General features: G+C 40.0%; 1 protein-coding gene across 1 annotated transcript in view; it reads right to left on the minus strand.

Moving 5' to 3' along the window:
- Positions 1-2429: 2429 nt before the first annotated feature.
- The window catches only part of cubn (cubilin (intrinsic factor-cobalamin receptor)), a 74372-nt gene continuing 61980 nt past the window's right edge, over positions 2430-14821 (minus strand). Inside the window, exons 59-67 of the mRNA XM_034862168.1 lie at positions 13705-13922; positions 12368-12567; positions 9954-10116; positions 8803-9011; positions 7030-7174; positions 6231-6412; positions 3756-3921; positions 3431-3666; positions 2430-2549 (exon numbers count right to left, since the gene is read on the minus strand). Of these exons, the coding sequence (XP_034718059.1) occupies positions 2442-2549; positions 3431-3666; positions 3756-3921; positions 6231-6412; positions 7030-7174; positions 8803-9011; positions 9954-10116; positions 12368-12567; positions 13705-13922 (1627 nt within the window). The 3' untranslated portion in view covers positions 2430-2441. The remainder of the gene's footprint in view (positions 2550-3430; positions 3667-3755; positions 3922-6230; positions 6413-7029; positions 7175-8802; positions 9012-9953; positions 10117-12367; positions 12568-13704; positions 13923-14821) is intronic.

Genomic DNA, 14821 nt, shown 5'->3' on the forward strand with positions numbered 1-14821 from the left:
CAATTTTTTCAACACACTATACTATGACTTTTTATATTACTATTTTTTACATATTATACTATGGATGTTTATACATTAATATACATTACATTACTATTTTACATATTATATTGGCTTTTCTATAACTTTTTTCAACATACTATACTATGACTTTTTTATCACTTTTTCAACATACCATACTATGGCTTTTTCATCATTTTGTTCGACATATTATACTAAGGCTTTTTCATCACTATGTATAGCTATAATATAGTATAGCCATAGTATATAAAACAGTGTTGAAAAAGAAAAGCCATAGTATAATTTGTCAAAAATAGTAATACAAAAACAGAGAAAAAGCCATAGAATGGCATCCTAATAAAGGGATTAAAAAGTCATAGAAGACTACGTCAAAAAAGTGTTACCTCATATCATAATATGTGGAAAAACCATGAAAAATCCATGGTTGGGGGGGTAGCTTCCAGGTATGAAAAGTATGAAAAGCCAAAGTAGAGCATGTCAAATAAAGCTGTATTATAGTATATCAAAGAAGTGACAAAAAAGCCATAGTCTAGTATTTCTAGTATACTATTTCGTAGTATAGTATGTTGATAAAGTGATTAAAATCATAGAGGACTACGTCAAAAAAAGTGTTACATCATAATTTAGTATGTCGAAAAACTGATAAATAAGTGATAGTATAGTATGTTGACAAAAGTGACACTATGGCCCTTTAATCAGTTTTTTGACAAACTATTCTATGGATTTTTTATTACTATTTTTGACATACTATAATATGGTCTTTTTAACATTTAGTTTTAAATACAAAACTATGATTTCTTTTATAATTTTTTTTTGTCAAACTATACTATGACTTTCTATGTACCAAGACCTTTCACAAAATACTATACAATGGCTTTTTATAAAACCTTCCATCACTTTTCTACTTTATTTATCCAGGTAAGTCGATTGAGAACCAATTCTCATTTGCAACAACGACCTGATCACATTCCCACCTGGAAGCTGCCCCCCCAACCACAGTCTGATCTGCTGCCACTGAGTGGTTGGGGTTAAGGGCCTTGCTCAAGGGCACCTCAGTGGTGGTAATCAGGGACTACGACTATGGCTTTATCATCTATACTATATTACACCTCCCTTAACTGTGTTAGACAGACAGATAGATAGACAGATAGATAGATAGATAGATAGATAGATAGATAGATAGATAGATAGATAGATAGATAGATAGATAGATAGACAGATAGATAGATAGATAGATAGATAGACAGATAGATAGATAGATAGATATTTATCGATCCCAATAAAACGGGAAATTATAGTGTCACCCAGCACAGAATATACATATAAATGAAATACTAGAATATAATATACATACATACAATATACGGTACAAGAAATATTAGTAGGAATAAAACACATGTTAGTGGGCGTTTATCATTTTTCATAAGTTGGTTGTTGCCTTGACAGGGCTTGTGTGTTTACTGTTCAACCCTTCTCACTCTACTGCATAGCATGTGTTGGTGTGTGTCTGTCTATGTGTGTGTGTGTGTGTGAGTGTGTGTAGGTCTCTGTGCTTGTGTGTCAGTGTGTGTGTGTGTACATCTCTCTGTGTGTATGTGTCTCTATGTGTGTGTGTGACGGGAAGGTGTGCCAGATGTTGTTGGGTGACCATACACATGTTTTTATGTATTTTTTATGTTGCTATGATTACAGAAAATGTTGTGTGAAAGTTTTACCCTACCTTATCTTATCAACCACGTTTTCAAAAACTTCATCATTCAATCGTCATTCGGATAAACAACAGGTTTCCTGTTTTGTTTTCTGAGGTGTCCTGCACACTGATGCACCCCGCTCAAATTCTCAGACGTCGTGTCTTTGTCTTCTCCTCGGTTTGTCAGCGCTAACTGGATTCTCTGAGTTCCCACCTGGAGGAAGCGGCAGCTAACCGTGAACTTTCAACCGCGCTCCTATTTGGAACTGCAAACTGTAGCGGCACCGTGGCTCTGTCCGGAGCTTAGCTCCGCTCAAGACGATTCTGATTGGTTTTAAGAAATGCCAAGAAACCAGACCAGGTTTTGGTCCCATCCCAGAATGCTGTGTGGACTAGCCAGACGCTCCTCTGCGTGCTGTGGAGGAAGGCCTGGCAGACTGATACTTTATCTTTATCATTTCTTTAATCAAATTATGTTATTATAATGTATCTCTCTACTAGGATTTCAAGCAGTTTGAACAAAATGAGCAGGAAATATTATCAAACTAATAGAAAACATCTTAACGACAGACGGATGACAAAGCATATTTATGTAAGTATAGATTTATTTATATTATAACATTGGTTTGGTGTAAAAATAAATGCACAACAGATTCTTTATTAGGTTGTTCATTAGTCCTTGTCTGCATGTTTGTGTGTGTGTGTTTGTGTGTGTGTGTGTGTGTGTGTATCAGCTGCTCCAGGTGAGTCTGAACCCTGAAGGCAGGGTGGAGTACTGGGCTTGGAAAAGGACGTAGACGTGATGGGAGGAGGCGGTGAACGGAGCGATGTTGGTTTCCTGAACAAACAACACAGAGAGGAGAAGTCCCATTAGGAGGGGGGGGGGGGGGGGGGGGGGGGGGGCAGAGGGCATTCAACAGTGGCTCAAGCATTTACTGCACATAGGGCACAGACCATTCTGGAATCGCTGCAGCGACAGACCATGATCGCCTGTTGCCTACAGACGTTGCTTGTTGTTTTATGGGGTTTTATTTTTTTGTCTGTCGTCTGCTGTGTTCAGACTCCGCTCCAATCAAGAAGTGTCTTTTTTAATGACAGATACACAAAAAGGGGAGTTCATATATATCCGATTGCTTGAAGTAGTAGATAAAAACCATTTTTAACTAGGCCTGTAACTATTATTAAATAATTAGACAGATAGCGTAATGGGAAAATGACATTTAAGCAACAGCACATTTAATTTTAATCTGTTTATTGATCCCCAATGGGGAAATTACAATTTACATGTTAAAATCTAAATCTTTTGTTAGTTGAAAAGAAATATCCGCAGAAAACGGCACTTTAGAATGCAACTGCCATACTTTTGTTGCCTGCCTTTTAAATCTTTTCAAGCGGAAGAAAACCCTTTCTTGCCAGACGTGTAACACACATCCATTTAGCAGCGCTGGGCTGTACACTGTACCAGAATCTCATTCCTCCAGCTAAGCTAGGATATTAGAGTCATTCCACGTGAGGCTGGGCTCATTTACATCTTGAGTCTTAAAACACCCCATTCATAAAAAATACAATTACCGGCTTTGGACGTCCCCCCCCCGCCCCCCTCCAAAAACACACAGACGAGTCTGATCTCTCGATACATGATTGGCCACCACAGCACAGAGTGGGGTTGCATTTCTCTAAAAGTTGAGTCGGGCTCAACGTTTCGCTCGGGTTACGTACCACTCCACAGTAAGGTCCCACAGGCAGAGAGGAGGCGTCTGGGCCATCATACAGCTTCAAGAAGTTATTCTGGCAATCTCCAGGGTCATCAATACTGATCTGGGCAAAGGTGACGGTCACCACGCGACCTCTGGGTGCCACGATGCCCCATTCACAGTGGGTGCCGTTGGGATAGGTGCCCGGGTAGTTGGGACTTGAGAATGAGCCATGGTCTCCATACAGCGTACCACCACAACCTGGTACACAAACATATTGAACAAAGATGCTTTTACTGAGACAGAGAAACAGAAAAAACAACTACCACATAAGACATAACTCAGCTGACCGTGAGGGGAGGATGTCCATGTGGCCTCGAAGCCATCTCGGGCGCTGGAGAAGTCACTCTTGAAGTATAAGTAGAGCTGGTTGGACTGTGGGAAGATGGGGCTGGGCAAGGTGCTGCCGCAGAACCGACCAATCAGTGGGGAGTCTGCTGTGCTGCCGTTACGGATCTGAGAGACAACAGAGAGGTTTGTGTAGCTTTGGGCATCTTTTCAATTTAAACAATTCAGATTACATTTCCTGTTCTTCCAATCGGTTCCGGTTCTTAACAAAACCTGATTCTGAGTATTTAAAAATGTGTCAAACTCAAGGCCCACGGGCCAAATCCGGCCCCTCGCAGGTTTTGGTCTCGCCTGCCTAGTTGTGCACAATCCCCAAAAGACAGGAAAGTCTTTTAAAAATGGAATCATTGTTGTGCTTGATTTGGTAAATTCTACATGGCTAACTGACTTTTGTAGGGCTTTATGTCAACAAAAAAGCAACAAAATGACGGAAAATAAAGCATCAAGTGACAAAATCTGCAAACAATGCTAAAAGAAAAATAGACATTCTACTGGAACAGTAATCTTTGAACTGATTCCAAGTAGGAAGGGGTTCTCGATGGCCAACCCTAGCCCTACAATGTGTTTTCTGAGAAGTAGGCAGCAAGAGAATCTCGGTATCAGCTCTGAGTAGTCTTACAGTATTACCTCAGTTCGGTCTGAGTTTGAGACCAGCTTCTATACTCACTGTGTTCCAAACCCTTCCCTACATAGTGTTTATCAAATAGTGAACTATAGAAGGAAAGACCAAACCAGACTTTAAAACACTGAGTGAAAACACTGTTGTGTCAGTAGAGGGGGCGCTTAGGTTCAGTTCTGGTCCATAACCCAGTAAGTCTTCCACTTCCACTTATTATTCCACTTATTTAGTATTATTCATCCTTCTCATATCTCACTTATTATTTACTATTTACTCATCATTCCCATTCTCACAACTCATTATTATTTTTATTTATTCATCCCTCTCATTTCCTAGTTCAGAACTCTTTTGGTTGTTTTATATGTGTAAGCACAGTGTGAGTAACGATGCTAACGAAGAAAAATTCCTCGTATGTGTCCTCATACATGGCGAATAAAGCTGATTCTGATTCTGATTATTTGTGCGACAATGGCGGACACGCCCAGCATCATGTACACAAGCAGAAACAAAAAGACTTCTTATATGTCCCTGAAACAAAGCGAGCACTCAGGAGGAGAGTAAAAGGTTGCATATTATATACATGTTGCATTTTGCATTTTACTTTTTCAGTTGTTCCTTCTTCTCCTCTAGGAAAACGCTGTGGACACATAATACGGGAGTAAAATGTGTGGCTCGTTGTACGTATACTTACGCTAGCTATGCATTGTGGGTATTTTTTTATATTGGACTATATCGTGAATGGAGTTAACTGCTTACAAAACACATCCAGCACTATACAGTCCACCATTTCAATGATAGGGAACGGTTTGGAACACTACACTCCGTAGTTGGAGCAACAGGCCCAGAGCGTCGTGCTGGCCTATCAGAAGGGAGAGTTTACCATAACATTATTTACACATACTTATTATACATGTATTTTTGATTAGGGAGCGGTAACACTTTACTTGAAGGTATCTACATAAGAGTGACATTACAGTGATGACACCTGAAACCTAACCCTAACCAATGAGTGTGGCACTTTTTACTTATATTCCTTTGTAATGATATGTGTACTTTTGGACTTCAGGAGCATGTAATTCAGACAGTATTTTTTTTCTTGTAATAACCGGGCATTTTATTTACATAACTCCATATATATATATATATATATATATATGTATTTTACATATTTTATATCGGGCGCTCCTGTTGTATGGGATTTATTGGATTAGTCTGTATTTTTAAGCTTTGCATCTATTCATGAGTTTTTGTTCTCTAATGTCTTTTATGTAAGTGTTGAGTAACTGTATTTAAAAAAGTCCATCTAGGGACCTGCATTGCTTATTAACTTAGGCTATTAATGCTGTGGTTTAGGTCTATGCTACTTACTGGTCCCTATACAGATAAACCTAAATAAGTTGGCTGAAAATCGGCAAAGTATCCCTTTAATGTACACAGACTTGCTTTATGGCCTAAAGTACACAGACATCCCTGTGCACATAACTTTGGTCTTGTAGTGCTTAAAAAAATTAAAAATAGGCCAGGTTGGTGTAAAGCTTAAAAGAAACACCCACAAATGACTCTAGTGTTCAATTCAAATCATCGAGAGAATTCCCCAATTAATTATATTTATTAATCAAGAAGTTACCTCTATTTGAAAAGAAAACAGTGTCTTGGATGTGTGCTCAGACCTCTGATTACATTACATAAAGTGGAGCAGAGCTCATTGTGTTTAATAAAAACCTTGATTACATCCTATATTCCAATATGTCTGTGTGTGTGTGTGTGTGTGTGTGTGTGTGTGTGTTGGTTGTTTTACCTCCAGGTAGTCAAATCCACACTCACTGTGGCTCTCCAAGTCAAAACTGTCAAAGAAGAAGGAGATGTAGCTGTTCTGGGGCGCTTTCAGGACGATGGTGCAGTCCTGGTTGTGGGGGTAGACGTCGGGCCAGCCCGGACTCTTCAGGTAGCCATACTCCTGTTCATAGGTCCTGCTACAGCCTGGAGACCACCACCACAGACCCAGTCAGACCACTGCTCTGGAACCAAGTCCCCTCAGTACCCATCATGTGCTACTATTTTAGAGGGCTTTGCAATTAATCATATTTGAATCGCTATTATGATTTCAGCTCCTAACGATGAAAAATGTCCCTGGAAATCCAGAGTTCTCACAAGACCACAATAGGATTTTGTTAGGTGAGGTACTCTGGCATCGAGTAATGCTGCTTATTAGCTATGTCCTTGTAGCCGAGCTGCACCAATCACATCGCTGTATCTGATGTAGGCGGGGCCATATGGGAGCTGCACCGATCACATTGGGATATCTGATGTGGGCGGGGCCAGAAGCGAGTTGAACAGATGACGAAAGTCTAATCTAGCAGTTAGCTCCGCTGGTAGCTAAGCGTACGGGACTCTGGACACGTCACCCTGTGTGTTGTTGTGATCGGTCGTAGTGTTATCCAATTTGTAATTAGTAAAAAAGTTATAAATCGCAATATATCACAGAATATTGCAATATGTTTAAAATCGTGTCGTATCTTTCTTTTTTTTCAAACCAAACTTGCACACATTTAATAACTTGTTATTTATGTTTTCACAGGTTTACTACAGGTACCTACCTGCGATCTGATAGGTGAACCTCAGGCCGTTTCCTGTCATGAAGGTGTCAGATTTGAAGTGCAGGAGGAGTGTTCTGCTGTAGCTGTAGAAGTCTGGAGGATGAGCATCTGAAGCACAGAACTTATGTGACTGTCCATTGTCTCCCTGGAAACACAAGAATATAGGACGGATATTAAAGGATGGATGTTACAGGATGGATGTTACAGGATGGATGTTACAGGATGTATATTACAAGATGGATGTTACAGGATGGGCGTTACAGGATGGACGTTACAGGATGGGCGTTACAGGATGGATGTTACAGGATGGGCGTTACAGGATGGGCGTTACAGGATGGATGTTACAGGATGGATGTTACAGGATGGATGTTACAGGATGTATATTACAAGATGGATGTCACAGGATGGATATTACAGGATGGATGTTACAGGATGGATGTTACAGGATGGATGTTACAGGGTGTATATTACAAGATGGATGTCACAGGATGTATATTACAGGATGGATGTTACAGGATGGATGTTACAGGATGTATATTACAGGATGGATGTCACAGGATGTATATTACAGGATGGATGTTACAGGATGGATGTTACAGGGTGTATATTACAAGATGGATGTCACAGGATGGATATTACAGGATGGATGTTACAGGATGGATGTTACAGGATGTATATTACAAGATGGATGTCACAGGATGGATATTACAGGATGGATGTTACAGGATGGATATTACAGGATGGATGTTACAGGATGGATATTACAGGATGGGTGTTACAGGATGGACGTTACAGGATGGACGTTACAGGATGGATGTTACAGGACGGATACTACAGTGCAGTGACTCTAATTAGTTTACTGTTCACTGTTTATTGATCCCCAGAGGGGAAGTTACACCTTACACTCTTTTTCGGTAGTAATCACTACACACAGGCCTGAAACACACACACCCACACCCACACCCACACCCACACACACACACACACACACAAACACACACTCTCAGGAGGGGGCTGCCAGTTCTGGACCAGGTTGGGGGATACGGTGCCTTGCTCAAGAGCACCTTGCAGCGCCCAGGAGGTGAACTGGAATCTCTCCAGCTACCAGGTCACACTGTGTACTTTGGTTTGTACTGGGACTTGAACCAGAGTGCCCCCCCCACCCCCCGGTTCCCATTCCAACTCCTTATGGACTGAGCTAAGGAATATAAATAAAAAGTAAAAGGTTCTTTATTGTCACGTACACATACTGTACTTGTAGCGAAATTCATTCTCTGCCTTTAACCCCTCCCTCAGGGGGGCAGTGGGCGGCCAATCACAACAACCAGGGGCCAACTCCAGATCTGATTCAGTACCTTGATCAAGGGCACTGAGTAGAGAACCTAGTACATGTTTTTTGAGGGTGGGGGGGAAACTGGAGCACCCGGAGGAAACCCACCATGTTGCCAATATGCTGTTTACATGACCTGTATGCAATTCAGAATATTGTCAGTATTTTATTATGTGACATTATAGTGGAATATTAAGTGTGCATGTAAATGTTGTCAATAAATTTATATATATTTTTTATAATTGTACACTTATCTATCTCTGTACACTTATCTTTGGTCTTATCTTTGGTGTTGCAAACAGCAATTTCCCCACTGTGGGACAAATAAAGGTTTACCTTTTCTTATCTTTCTTTTTTTATCTTAAATGCCCGTACCAGGACTGACCTGATCTGGGCCTGAGCCTCCTCCTGTATCCACATTTAAAGGCCAACATGACACTCACCACAGGCCAGTCCTTCATGTCCAGGTAGTTTGTGGAGCAGCTCTGGCTGGGCTGGAGGACAAAAGTCTCAACTGACACTTTAATGCTTTCCTGGGCTGGAGCATCCAGGATCCAGCGGCAGGACGTGTAAGGAGGATAGGCATTGGGGAAGAAAGGTGAGGTCAGGGTCTGGATGGAGGTGGTGGCATTCAGAGTCCCGCCGCACAACACTGAGGGGGAGCAGGCACATTCATAGGCTTGGTAAATGCACATCATGTAAAGTATAGCAGCAACAGAGACAGTGGAAATCTAGGTGAGATACCCTATATGTAAACTGTGACTGGACTCCTGGACAATGAGGCAGCTGCTGATGGCTCGTTTTTGGGTAAGTATTGGTTTTAAGTGAGCAAGATGATCAAAAAAGTTTATTAGTCTCTCTAAGTTGAAATTTGTTTTGGACACTGAGTAACATTTCTGCAAGAGTTACAACAAACACACAACAGCAAGCACAGGGTTAAAACAACTAAAAGACAAATGTACAGTAAACAAATGGGCTATATGTATGATATACAGTACGTATAATATACACTTCCGGTCAAAAGTTTGGGGTCACTTACAAATGTCCATTCCACTCCATTATAGACAGGATACCAGCTGATCTGGGTGGGTGGCTGATCATTAATGCAATATCTACATTTCCCATTATCAGCAACCATTCATCCAATGTTCCAAAGGCACATTTTGTTTACTAATCTGATATCATTTAAAAAAATTAACTAAGAAAACATTAAACAACCCTTTTGCAATGATGTAAGCACATAATGTAATCTGGAAACTGCTGCCCTGGTTAAAAAAAACAAGGCAACTGATCTCAGCTGGGATTCTGTCTAGAATGGAGTCCAATGGACATTTGTGAGTGACCCCAAACTTTTGACCGGTAGTGTATGTATGATATATGTGTTACTCAAAGAGCTGTGCAAATTGCCATTTTCTATACTAAATAAGATGAAAAGCCATCCTTCCTACCTTCTATTCACCCATACCTCACAACCACTCAATCCTTCTTCCATTCGCATACATGCACTCAGTCTTAGATAAAAAAAGGAAAAGGATACTATAATACAGCTTTAAGTCTGGTTTAGAGTGTAGTAAGAAGAGTGGACGTGTCTTACATGGCACAGCTCTGTAGGTAGCGTTGAAGCCTGCTTTCTGCACTACGCTATCAGAGTGAAAGTGAATCGTCAGGAGATTTCCACTGGATATAAAATGAGCAGGGACGGTGTTTCCACAGAATGTCCCAACCAGGGGGAAGTTGGTGTTGTCGCCATCATAGACCTGGTGGGGATACACACACATTGATAAACAAAAGTAGCAAAAAGCAGCCATTTTAGTCAAAGTGGTATTGCCAATGTAGTTTGTCCTACAGTACTTTAGTATTACAAGCAGGACAAATCTGACAAGTGTCTCTGCTTATTAACCCTCCTGGTATCATCAGGTCAAATTTGACCCCTTTAAAAAAATTTCTATATCTGAAATATTTCTTCTTTTTTTTTAAACCAAATTACCACAACAAATGGATTGGATTCCTTACAACACTCTCTGCATATAAAACTGATCACTTTCATTCCTCTGATCTTAACTATTAGTCAAAATAATTCATTATTTCTGCTTTTTTAACTCAAATATTAGGACTTCTATATAAATGAGGGTTATTGACCGTGAATTCCAAAAAGTAGTAAAACTAGCGGTAGTAAGATGGTGTTAGTGAAAACTAAAACAAAGTCTGAAAAAGGGACAAAAATGTCAAATTTGTGTCCCTTTTTTAACCCTGGAGGACAACACAAGGGTTAAACGTAGCATCATCAATTGCAGAAATCCAAACAGAAGCAAACCTACAACTTACTGTACGTTGAAATAACGTAATACCACTATACTACTTCTGCTGCATAATACTACTACCAAAATGATCATTAGTTAGCAGGGATGTAAAAATTATAAGTTCACATTAGGATTTTTGAGGGGGCATTTTTCCCGTTTATTTGATAGTGGCTAGATAAGAGGGGGGGCACGCAGTGAAGGGCTGCAGGTCGGATTCAAACCCAGGCCTCTGCAAAGGACTCAGTCTACATGGGGTGCGGGGGTTTACTCAGGGGGAGTCTCTGATAATACTAACAATTCTAACAATTGTTTTGAACAGAATAAGCTGTAGAAAAAAAGGCCTTTTTTTATTAATATACAGTATATGTATGTATATAAAACTGTCCAACAGATGTGTCCTCTTATCCAAAGTGACACTGAAATTGATTTATCTTAAATAACAGACGATAAATAAAACAGAGAATGCCTTGTTTATTGTGGTGATTTTAGTGACTTATTTAAAATGCAATAACAATAACTTACTGTATTAATCAATTCAATTGCTGTTAAACAACAAAAAAGAAGAAGACTTGAACGTACCATTAATTAAGTCTTGTCTCTGTTGTTTACAGCGACAGTGGCCATACTGTCTTAAAATGCAGCTAGTGTCTTTAGCTGCAGACTGTTGTACGTCCTGCTGTTGGAATCCTTTCCATTGAAATACAGCCACACTTTACACTGTTTACACTTTAACTGGGAGCTAGCTAATTAATGCTAGGCTAACATTACCCACTGGTAGGGGCGTACGATTCAGAAAATGTCACGATTCGATTCAAAAACGGTTCTCAATTCAGAAAAAGATTCACAGTATGTAAATGTAGTTACTTTGTTACCCATGCATACCCATGTATGCATGTATGTATGTATGTATGTACATGTATGTATGTATGTACGTATGTACATGTATGTATGTATATTCATATCCATATTATTCATATGGATTTGTTTGTTATTTGTTGTTTTTTATAATGTATGTTGTGTGTGATATCTGTAAGCTACTGGGACCTTACATTTCCCCTTCAATCAATAACGTATCTATCCATCTACCATGGGATTGCAGTAGACATGCTGCAATTTATTAAAAAAATATGACTTGACTTTTGGAATTCTCCAAATAACGATTCACAAATCGATTTTTTTGCACACCCCTACCTGCTGTTTAATATTATTTTTTTGGAGCATCTCTGCCTTTATTCACTAGGACAGATATGCAGAGGGCAGAGAGAGGGTGAATACATGCAGGAAATTGACGGTCTCGAACCCTGGGCCTCTGCGTTGAGGTATAAACCTCCACATGTGGGCGCGCTCTACCAACTGAGCTACCCGGGCGCCCCCTGCTGTGCAATATAAAGTAACCCTAGGCCGTTTAATAACTGCATCTCACTTCATTTCTTATCTCAACCGGTTATAATCTTTCATGATGCATCGTTACATCCCTCTGCGTTAGTTATCATTAGTTCACACTATTAACCAACTGATTAAGCATTATGCAGTCTCTGTTGCCTACAGTTCATTAACCCATGATCTTATGATAATAATTTTTCAATTGGAAATAATTTATTTTGAATTGTTGCTACAGCAACACACAAAATAGCAATATCTGGTGTCATAGTCAGCTATGATTTATCTTTATCTGCCATTAGTATTTCAACGGCCGGGGGTTCTTTACGTTGACATAGTCGTAGCGGCAATTAGCGGAGTTCTCAACGTCGAAGGAAGTGAAGGTCAGGTTGATGGCATTGTTGACTGGCATCTCAATGGTCCACAGGCAGTTCAACCTTGGCTCGTAGCGCCCATCCAGGTCTGGATCTGGAGAACCAAACATGCCCATGGGCATGGACAGGTAGCCACCACATCCCTGTGCTGGACCTGCAAGCAGACAAACACTCTTCAAAACTAAAACGTAGTAAATGATACATTCATATAATTTACTATATCCAATACTAAACAAGTGTTGTAGTGTTGATACAAACTTCTTTTCACTATAACAATAATGCACATTTCACTGTCCAATAGTGATGGCCAAAAAACGCCTCATGAAGTTTCATTTAAAGATGCCCTATTCCTGCATGGTTTCATTTTTGTCTCAAATCGTGGGCTTCTCTCCTTGATCCGCTAGCTGCCTGCCCCCTGAATACCGTGTGAACAAGCCCGGTCTCAGGGGACAACACAGGGGTCGTCCAACAAACACTAGAGGCACAGGATAGGCACCCAAATACAACAAACCATTCCAACCAATCACCGACAAGTAGTCTGGGATTTGAGCTCACTAGGTGGCGCTCTTTGTTGAAAGAAAAAGATTAAAGGAATGGCAATTCAGTGTGTTTTGGACCCATTGTTGAACAGAGCGCCATCTAGTGGGCTCAGAAAATAAAGACAATGATTGACAAGGCTTCGTTCGGCCATCACTACTGTCCATCCATTTGCTGTTGAATATGTTCCGAATAATCTGAAATGTATGTACATTCATACAGTGTATGAATGAACTATCTAAAAGCACTTAGAGTAACTGCTAGGGAAGTCCAAATAAAACTTCAAGAACCATTAGTTGTATCCAACACTCGAGGCAACACGTTGTGGTGCTCTTGGTTTAAAGAAAAAGGCTTAAGGAACAGATATTAGTTTTTACAGAAATTCAGCTCAGTTGCAAACCTTTGTTAAACACAGAGAGAGACATCTAGTGGCTGACACTGGCAACTACTAGCCATAAAAGAACACATGGACAGATTGTATGGAACCATCGTATTGATTTGAACAATTGGAATTCAATCTTTCTGAAAAGGGTCTTGGATGCTTTGGTGGAGACTCAGACCGGCAACTGGACAAGTCCGCGCCTTCAAAAGAGCAATATCAAATGGAATCATAAAGGCCTTATGATACGTTCTGCTTGTATATCTGTCTAATAGCAGGGTCCGGTGTCAACATTAGTTTAATTTGCTAATTCGTTTTAGCTTTAGTTTATTTGGTGCCTTAACTTCCATCACACATTTAGTAACATTGACCTACCGAGTGTCTCACTGTAAGTAGCCCTCCAACCAATCCCATTCACTGACGCGTCTGTCTTGAAGACGATGAACAACTGGTTGGTGGAGGAGCGCAGATCGGGTGGAAGCACTGCACCGCAGAACTGTCCCAGCAAGGGCGCCAAGGTGTCCTGTCCGTCATACACTGCCACATAGTCAAACTGACAGGAAGAAGAAGCCTCCAGGTGGAAGGTGTTAAACCTAGGGATAGAGAAAAGGATCCTTTTTTAAAGAACTAGTTTGCAGGAGATTTTAAAGTTCTTTGACAGCCTGATACCCAAGTTCAGACACCAGTTTGTACTGTGGCCACAAGAGCGCATGTCCAGTACAACCTTGATCCAGCCTAATGCTGCGTTCCGTGTGAAAGTTAATGCAAAGATGCAAATACCAAACCAATAATAGACGCAAACGCAAGGAATTTGCATCATTCTCGGACCCGTGTGTGTTCAAATATTTCCATTTCAGCAAAACTTGCACGAGTAACGCAACGTGAAGCCAATTTCCACAGTCAGTATGAACACAACATGAGTCCAAGGAAATACTTTGATTTTTAAAAAAAATGTTAGTGTTAAAAAAAAGTACAAAAAATTCAAACTATGTTTTTCAAGGCGCCCGGGCAGCTCACCTGGTAGAACATGCGCCCCTATTTAGAGCCTATCTCCTCGGCGCAGTGGCCATTCCCCCTCTCATATCTTCAACTGTCTTTTAAAAATGAAGGCCTAAAATGCCCCAAAAATAATTGAAAAAAAGAAAACATTACATTACTACATTTACATTACTTTCCTAATTTGACAAAGATGGCGGCATTCAATTCGATTTGGTTATGTGTACCAAGCAAGAACATAATGCTAGAATATGGCAATAATAAGCAGAATAATAGAGTATTATGTTCACACTATCGTCTTTCTTCCTTTCTATATCTGCCATGCCGTTCTCGCTTTACATTGCTTATAGATTTCTTAGTACCAATGAATGCTAAATTGAAATGAAATGAAAAAGATAATGTCTGTCATTTTTAAAAAAATAGATATGTTTATGTTATAAGTTGTATATTTTTGTTCAAAAAAGAAAAAAAATGTTAATCACAAAAAAGGGTATGT

The sequence above is a fragment of the Etheostoma cragini genome, chromosome 22, assembly GCF_013103735.1.
Source record: "Etheostoma cragini isolate CJK2018 chromosome 22, CSU_Ecrag_1.0, whole genome shotgun sequence".
NCBI classification, from domain to species: Eukaryota; Metazoa; Chordata; class Actinopteri; order Perciformes; family Percidae; genus Etheostoma; species Etheostoma cragini.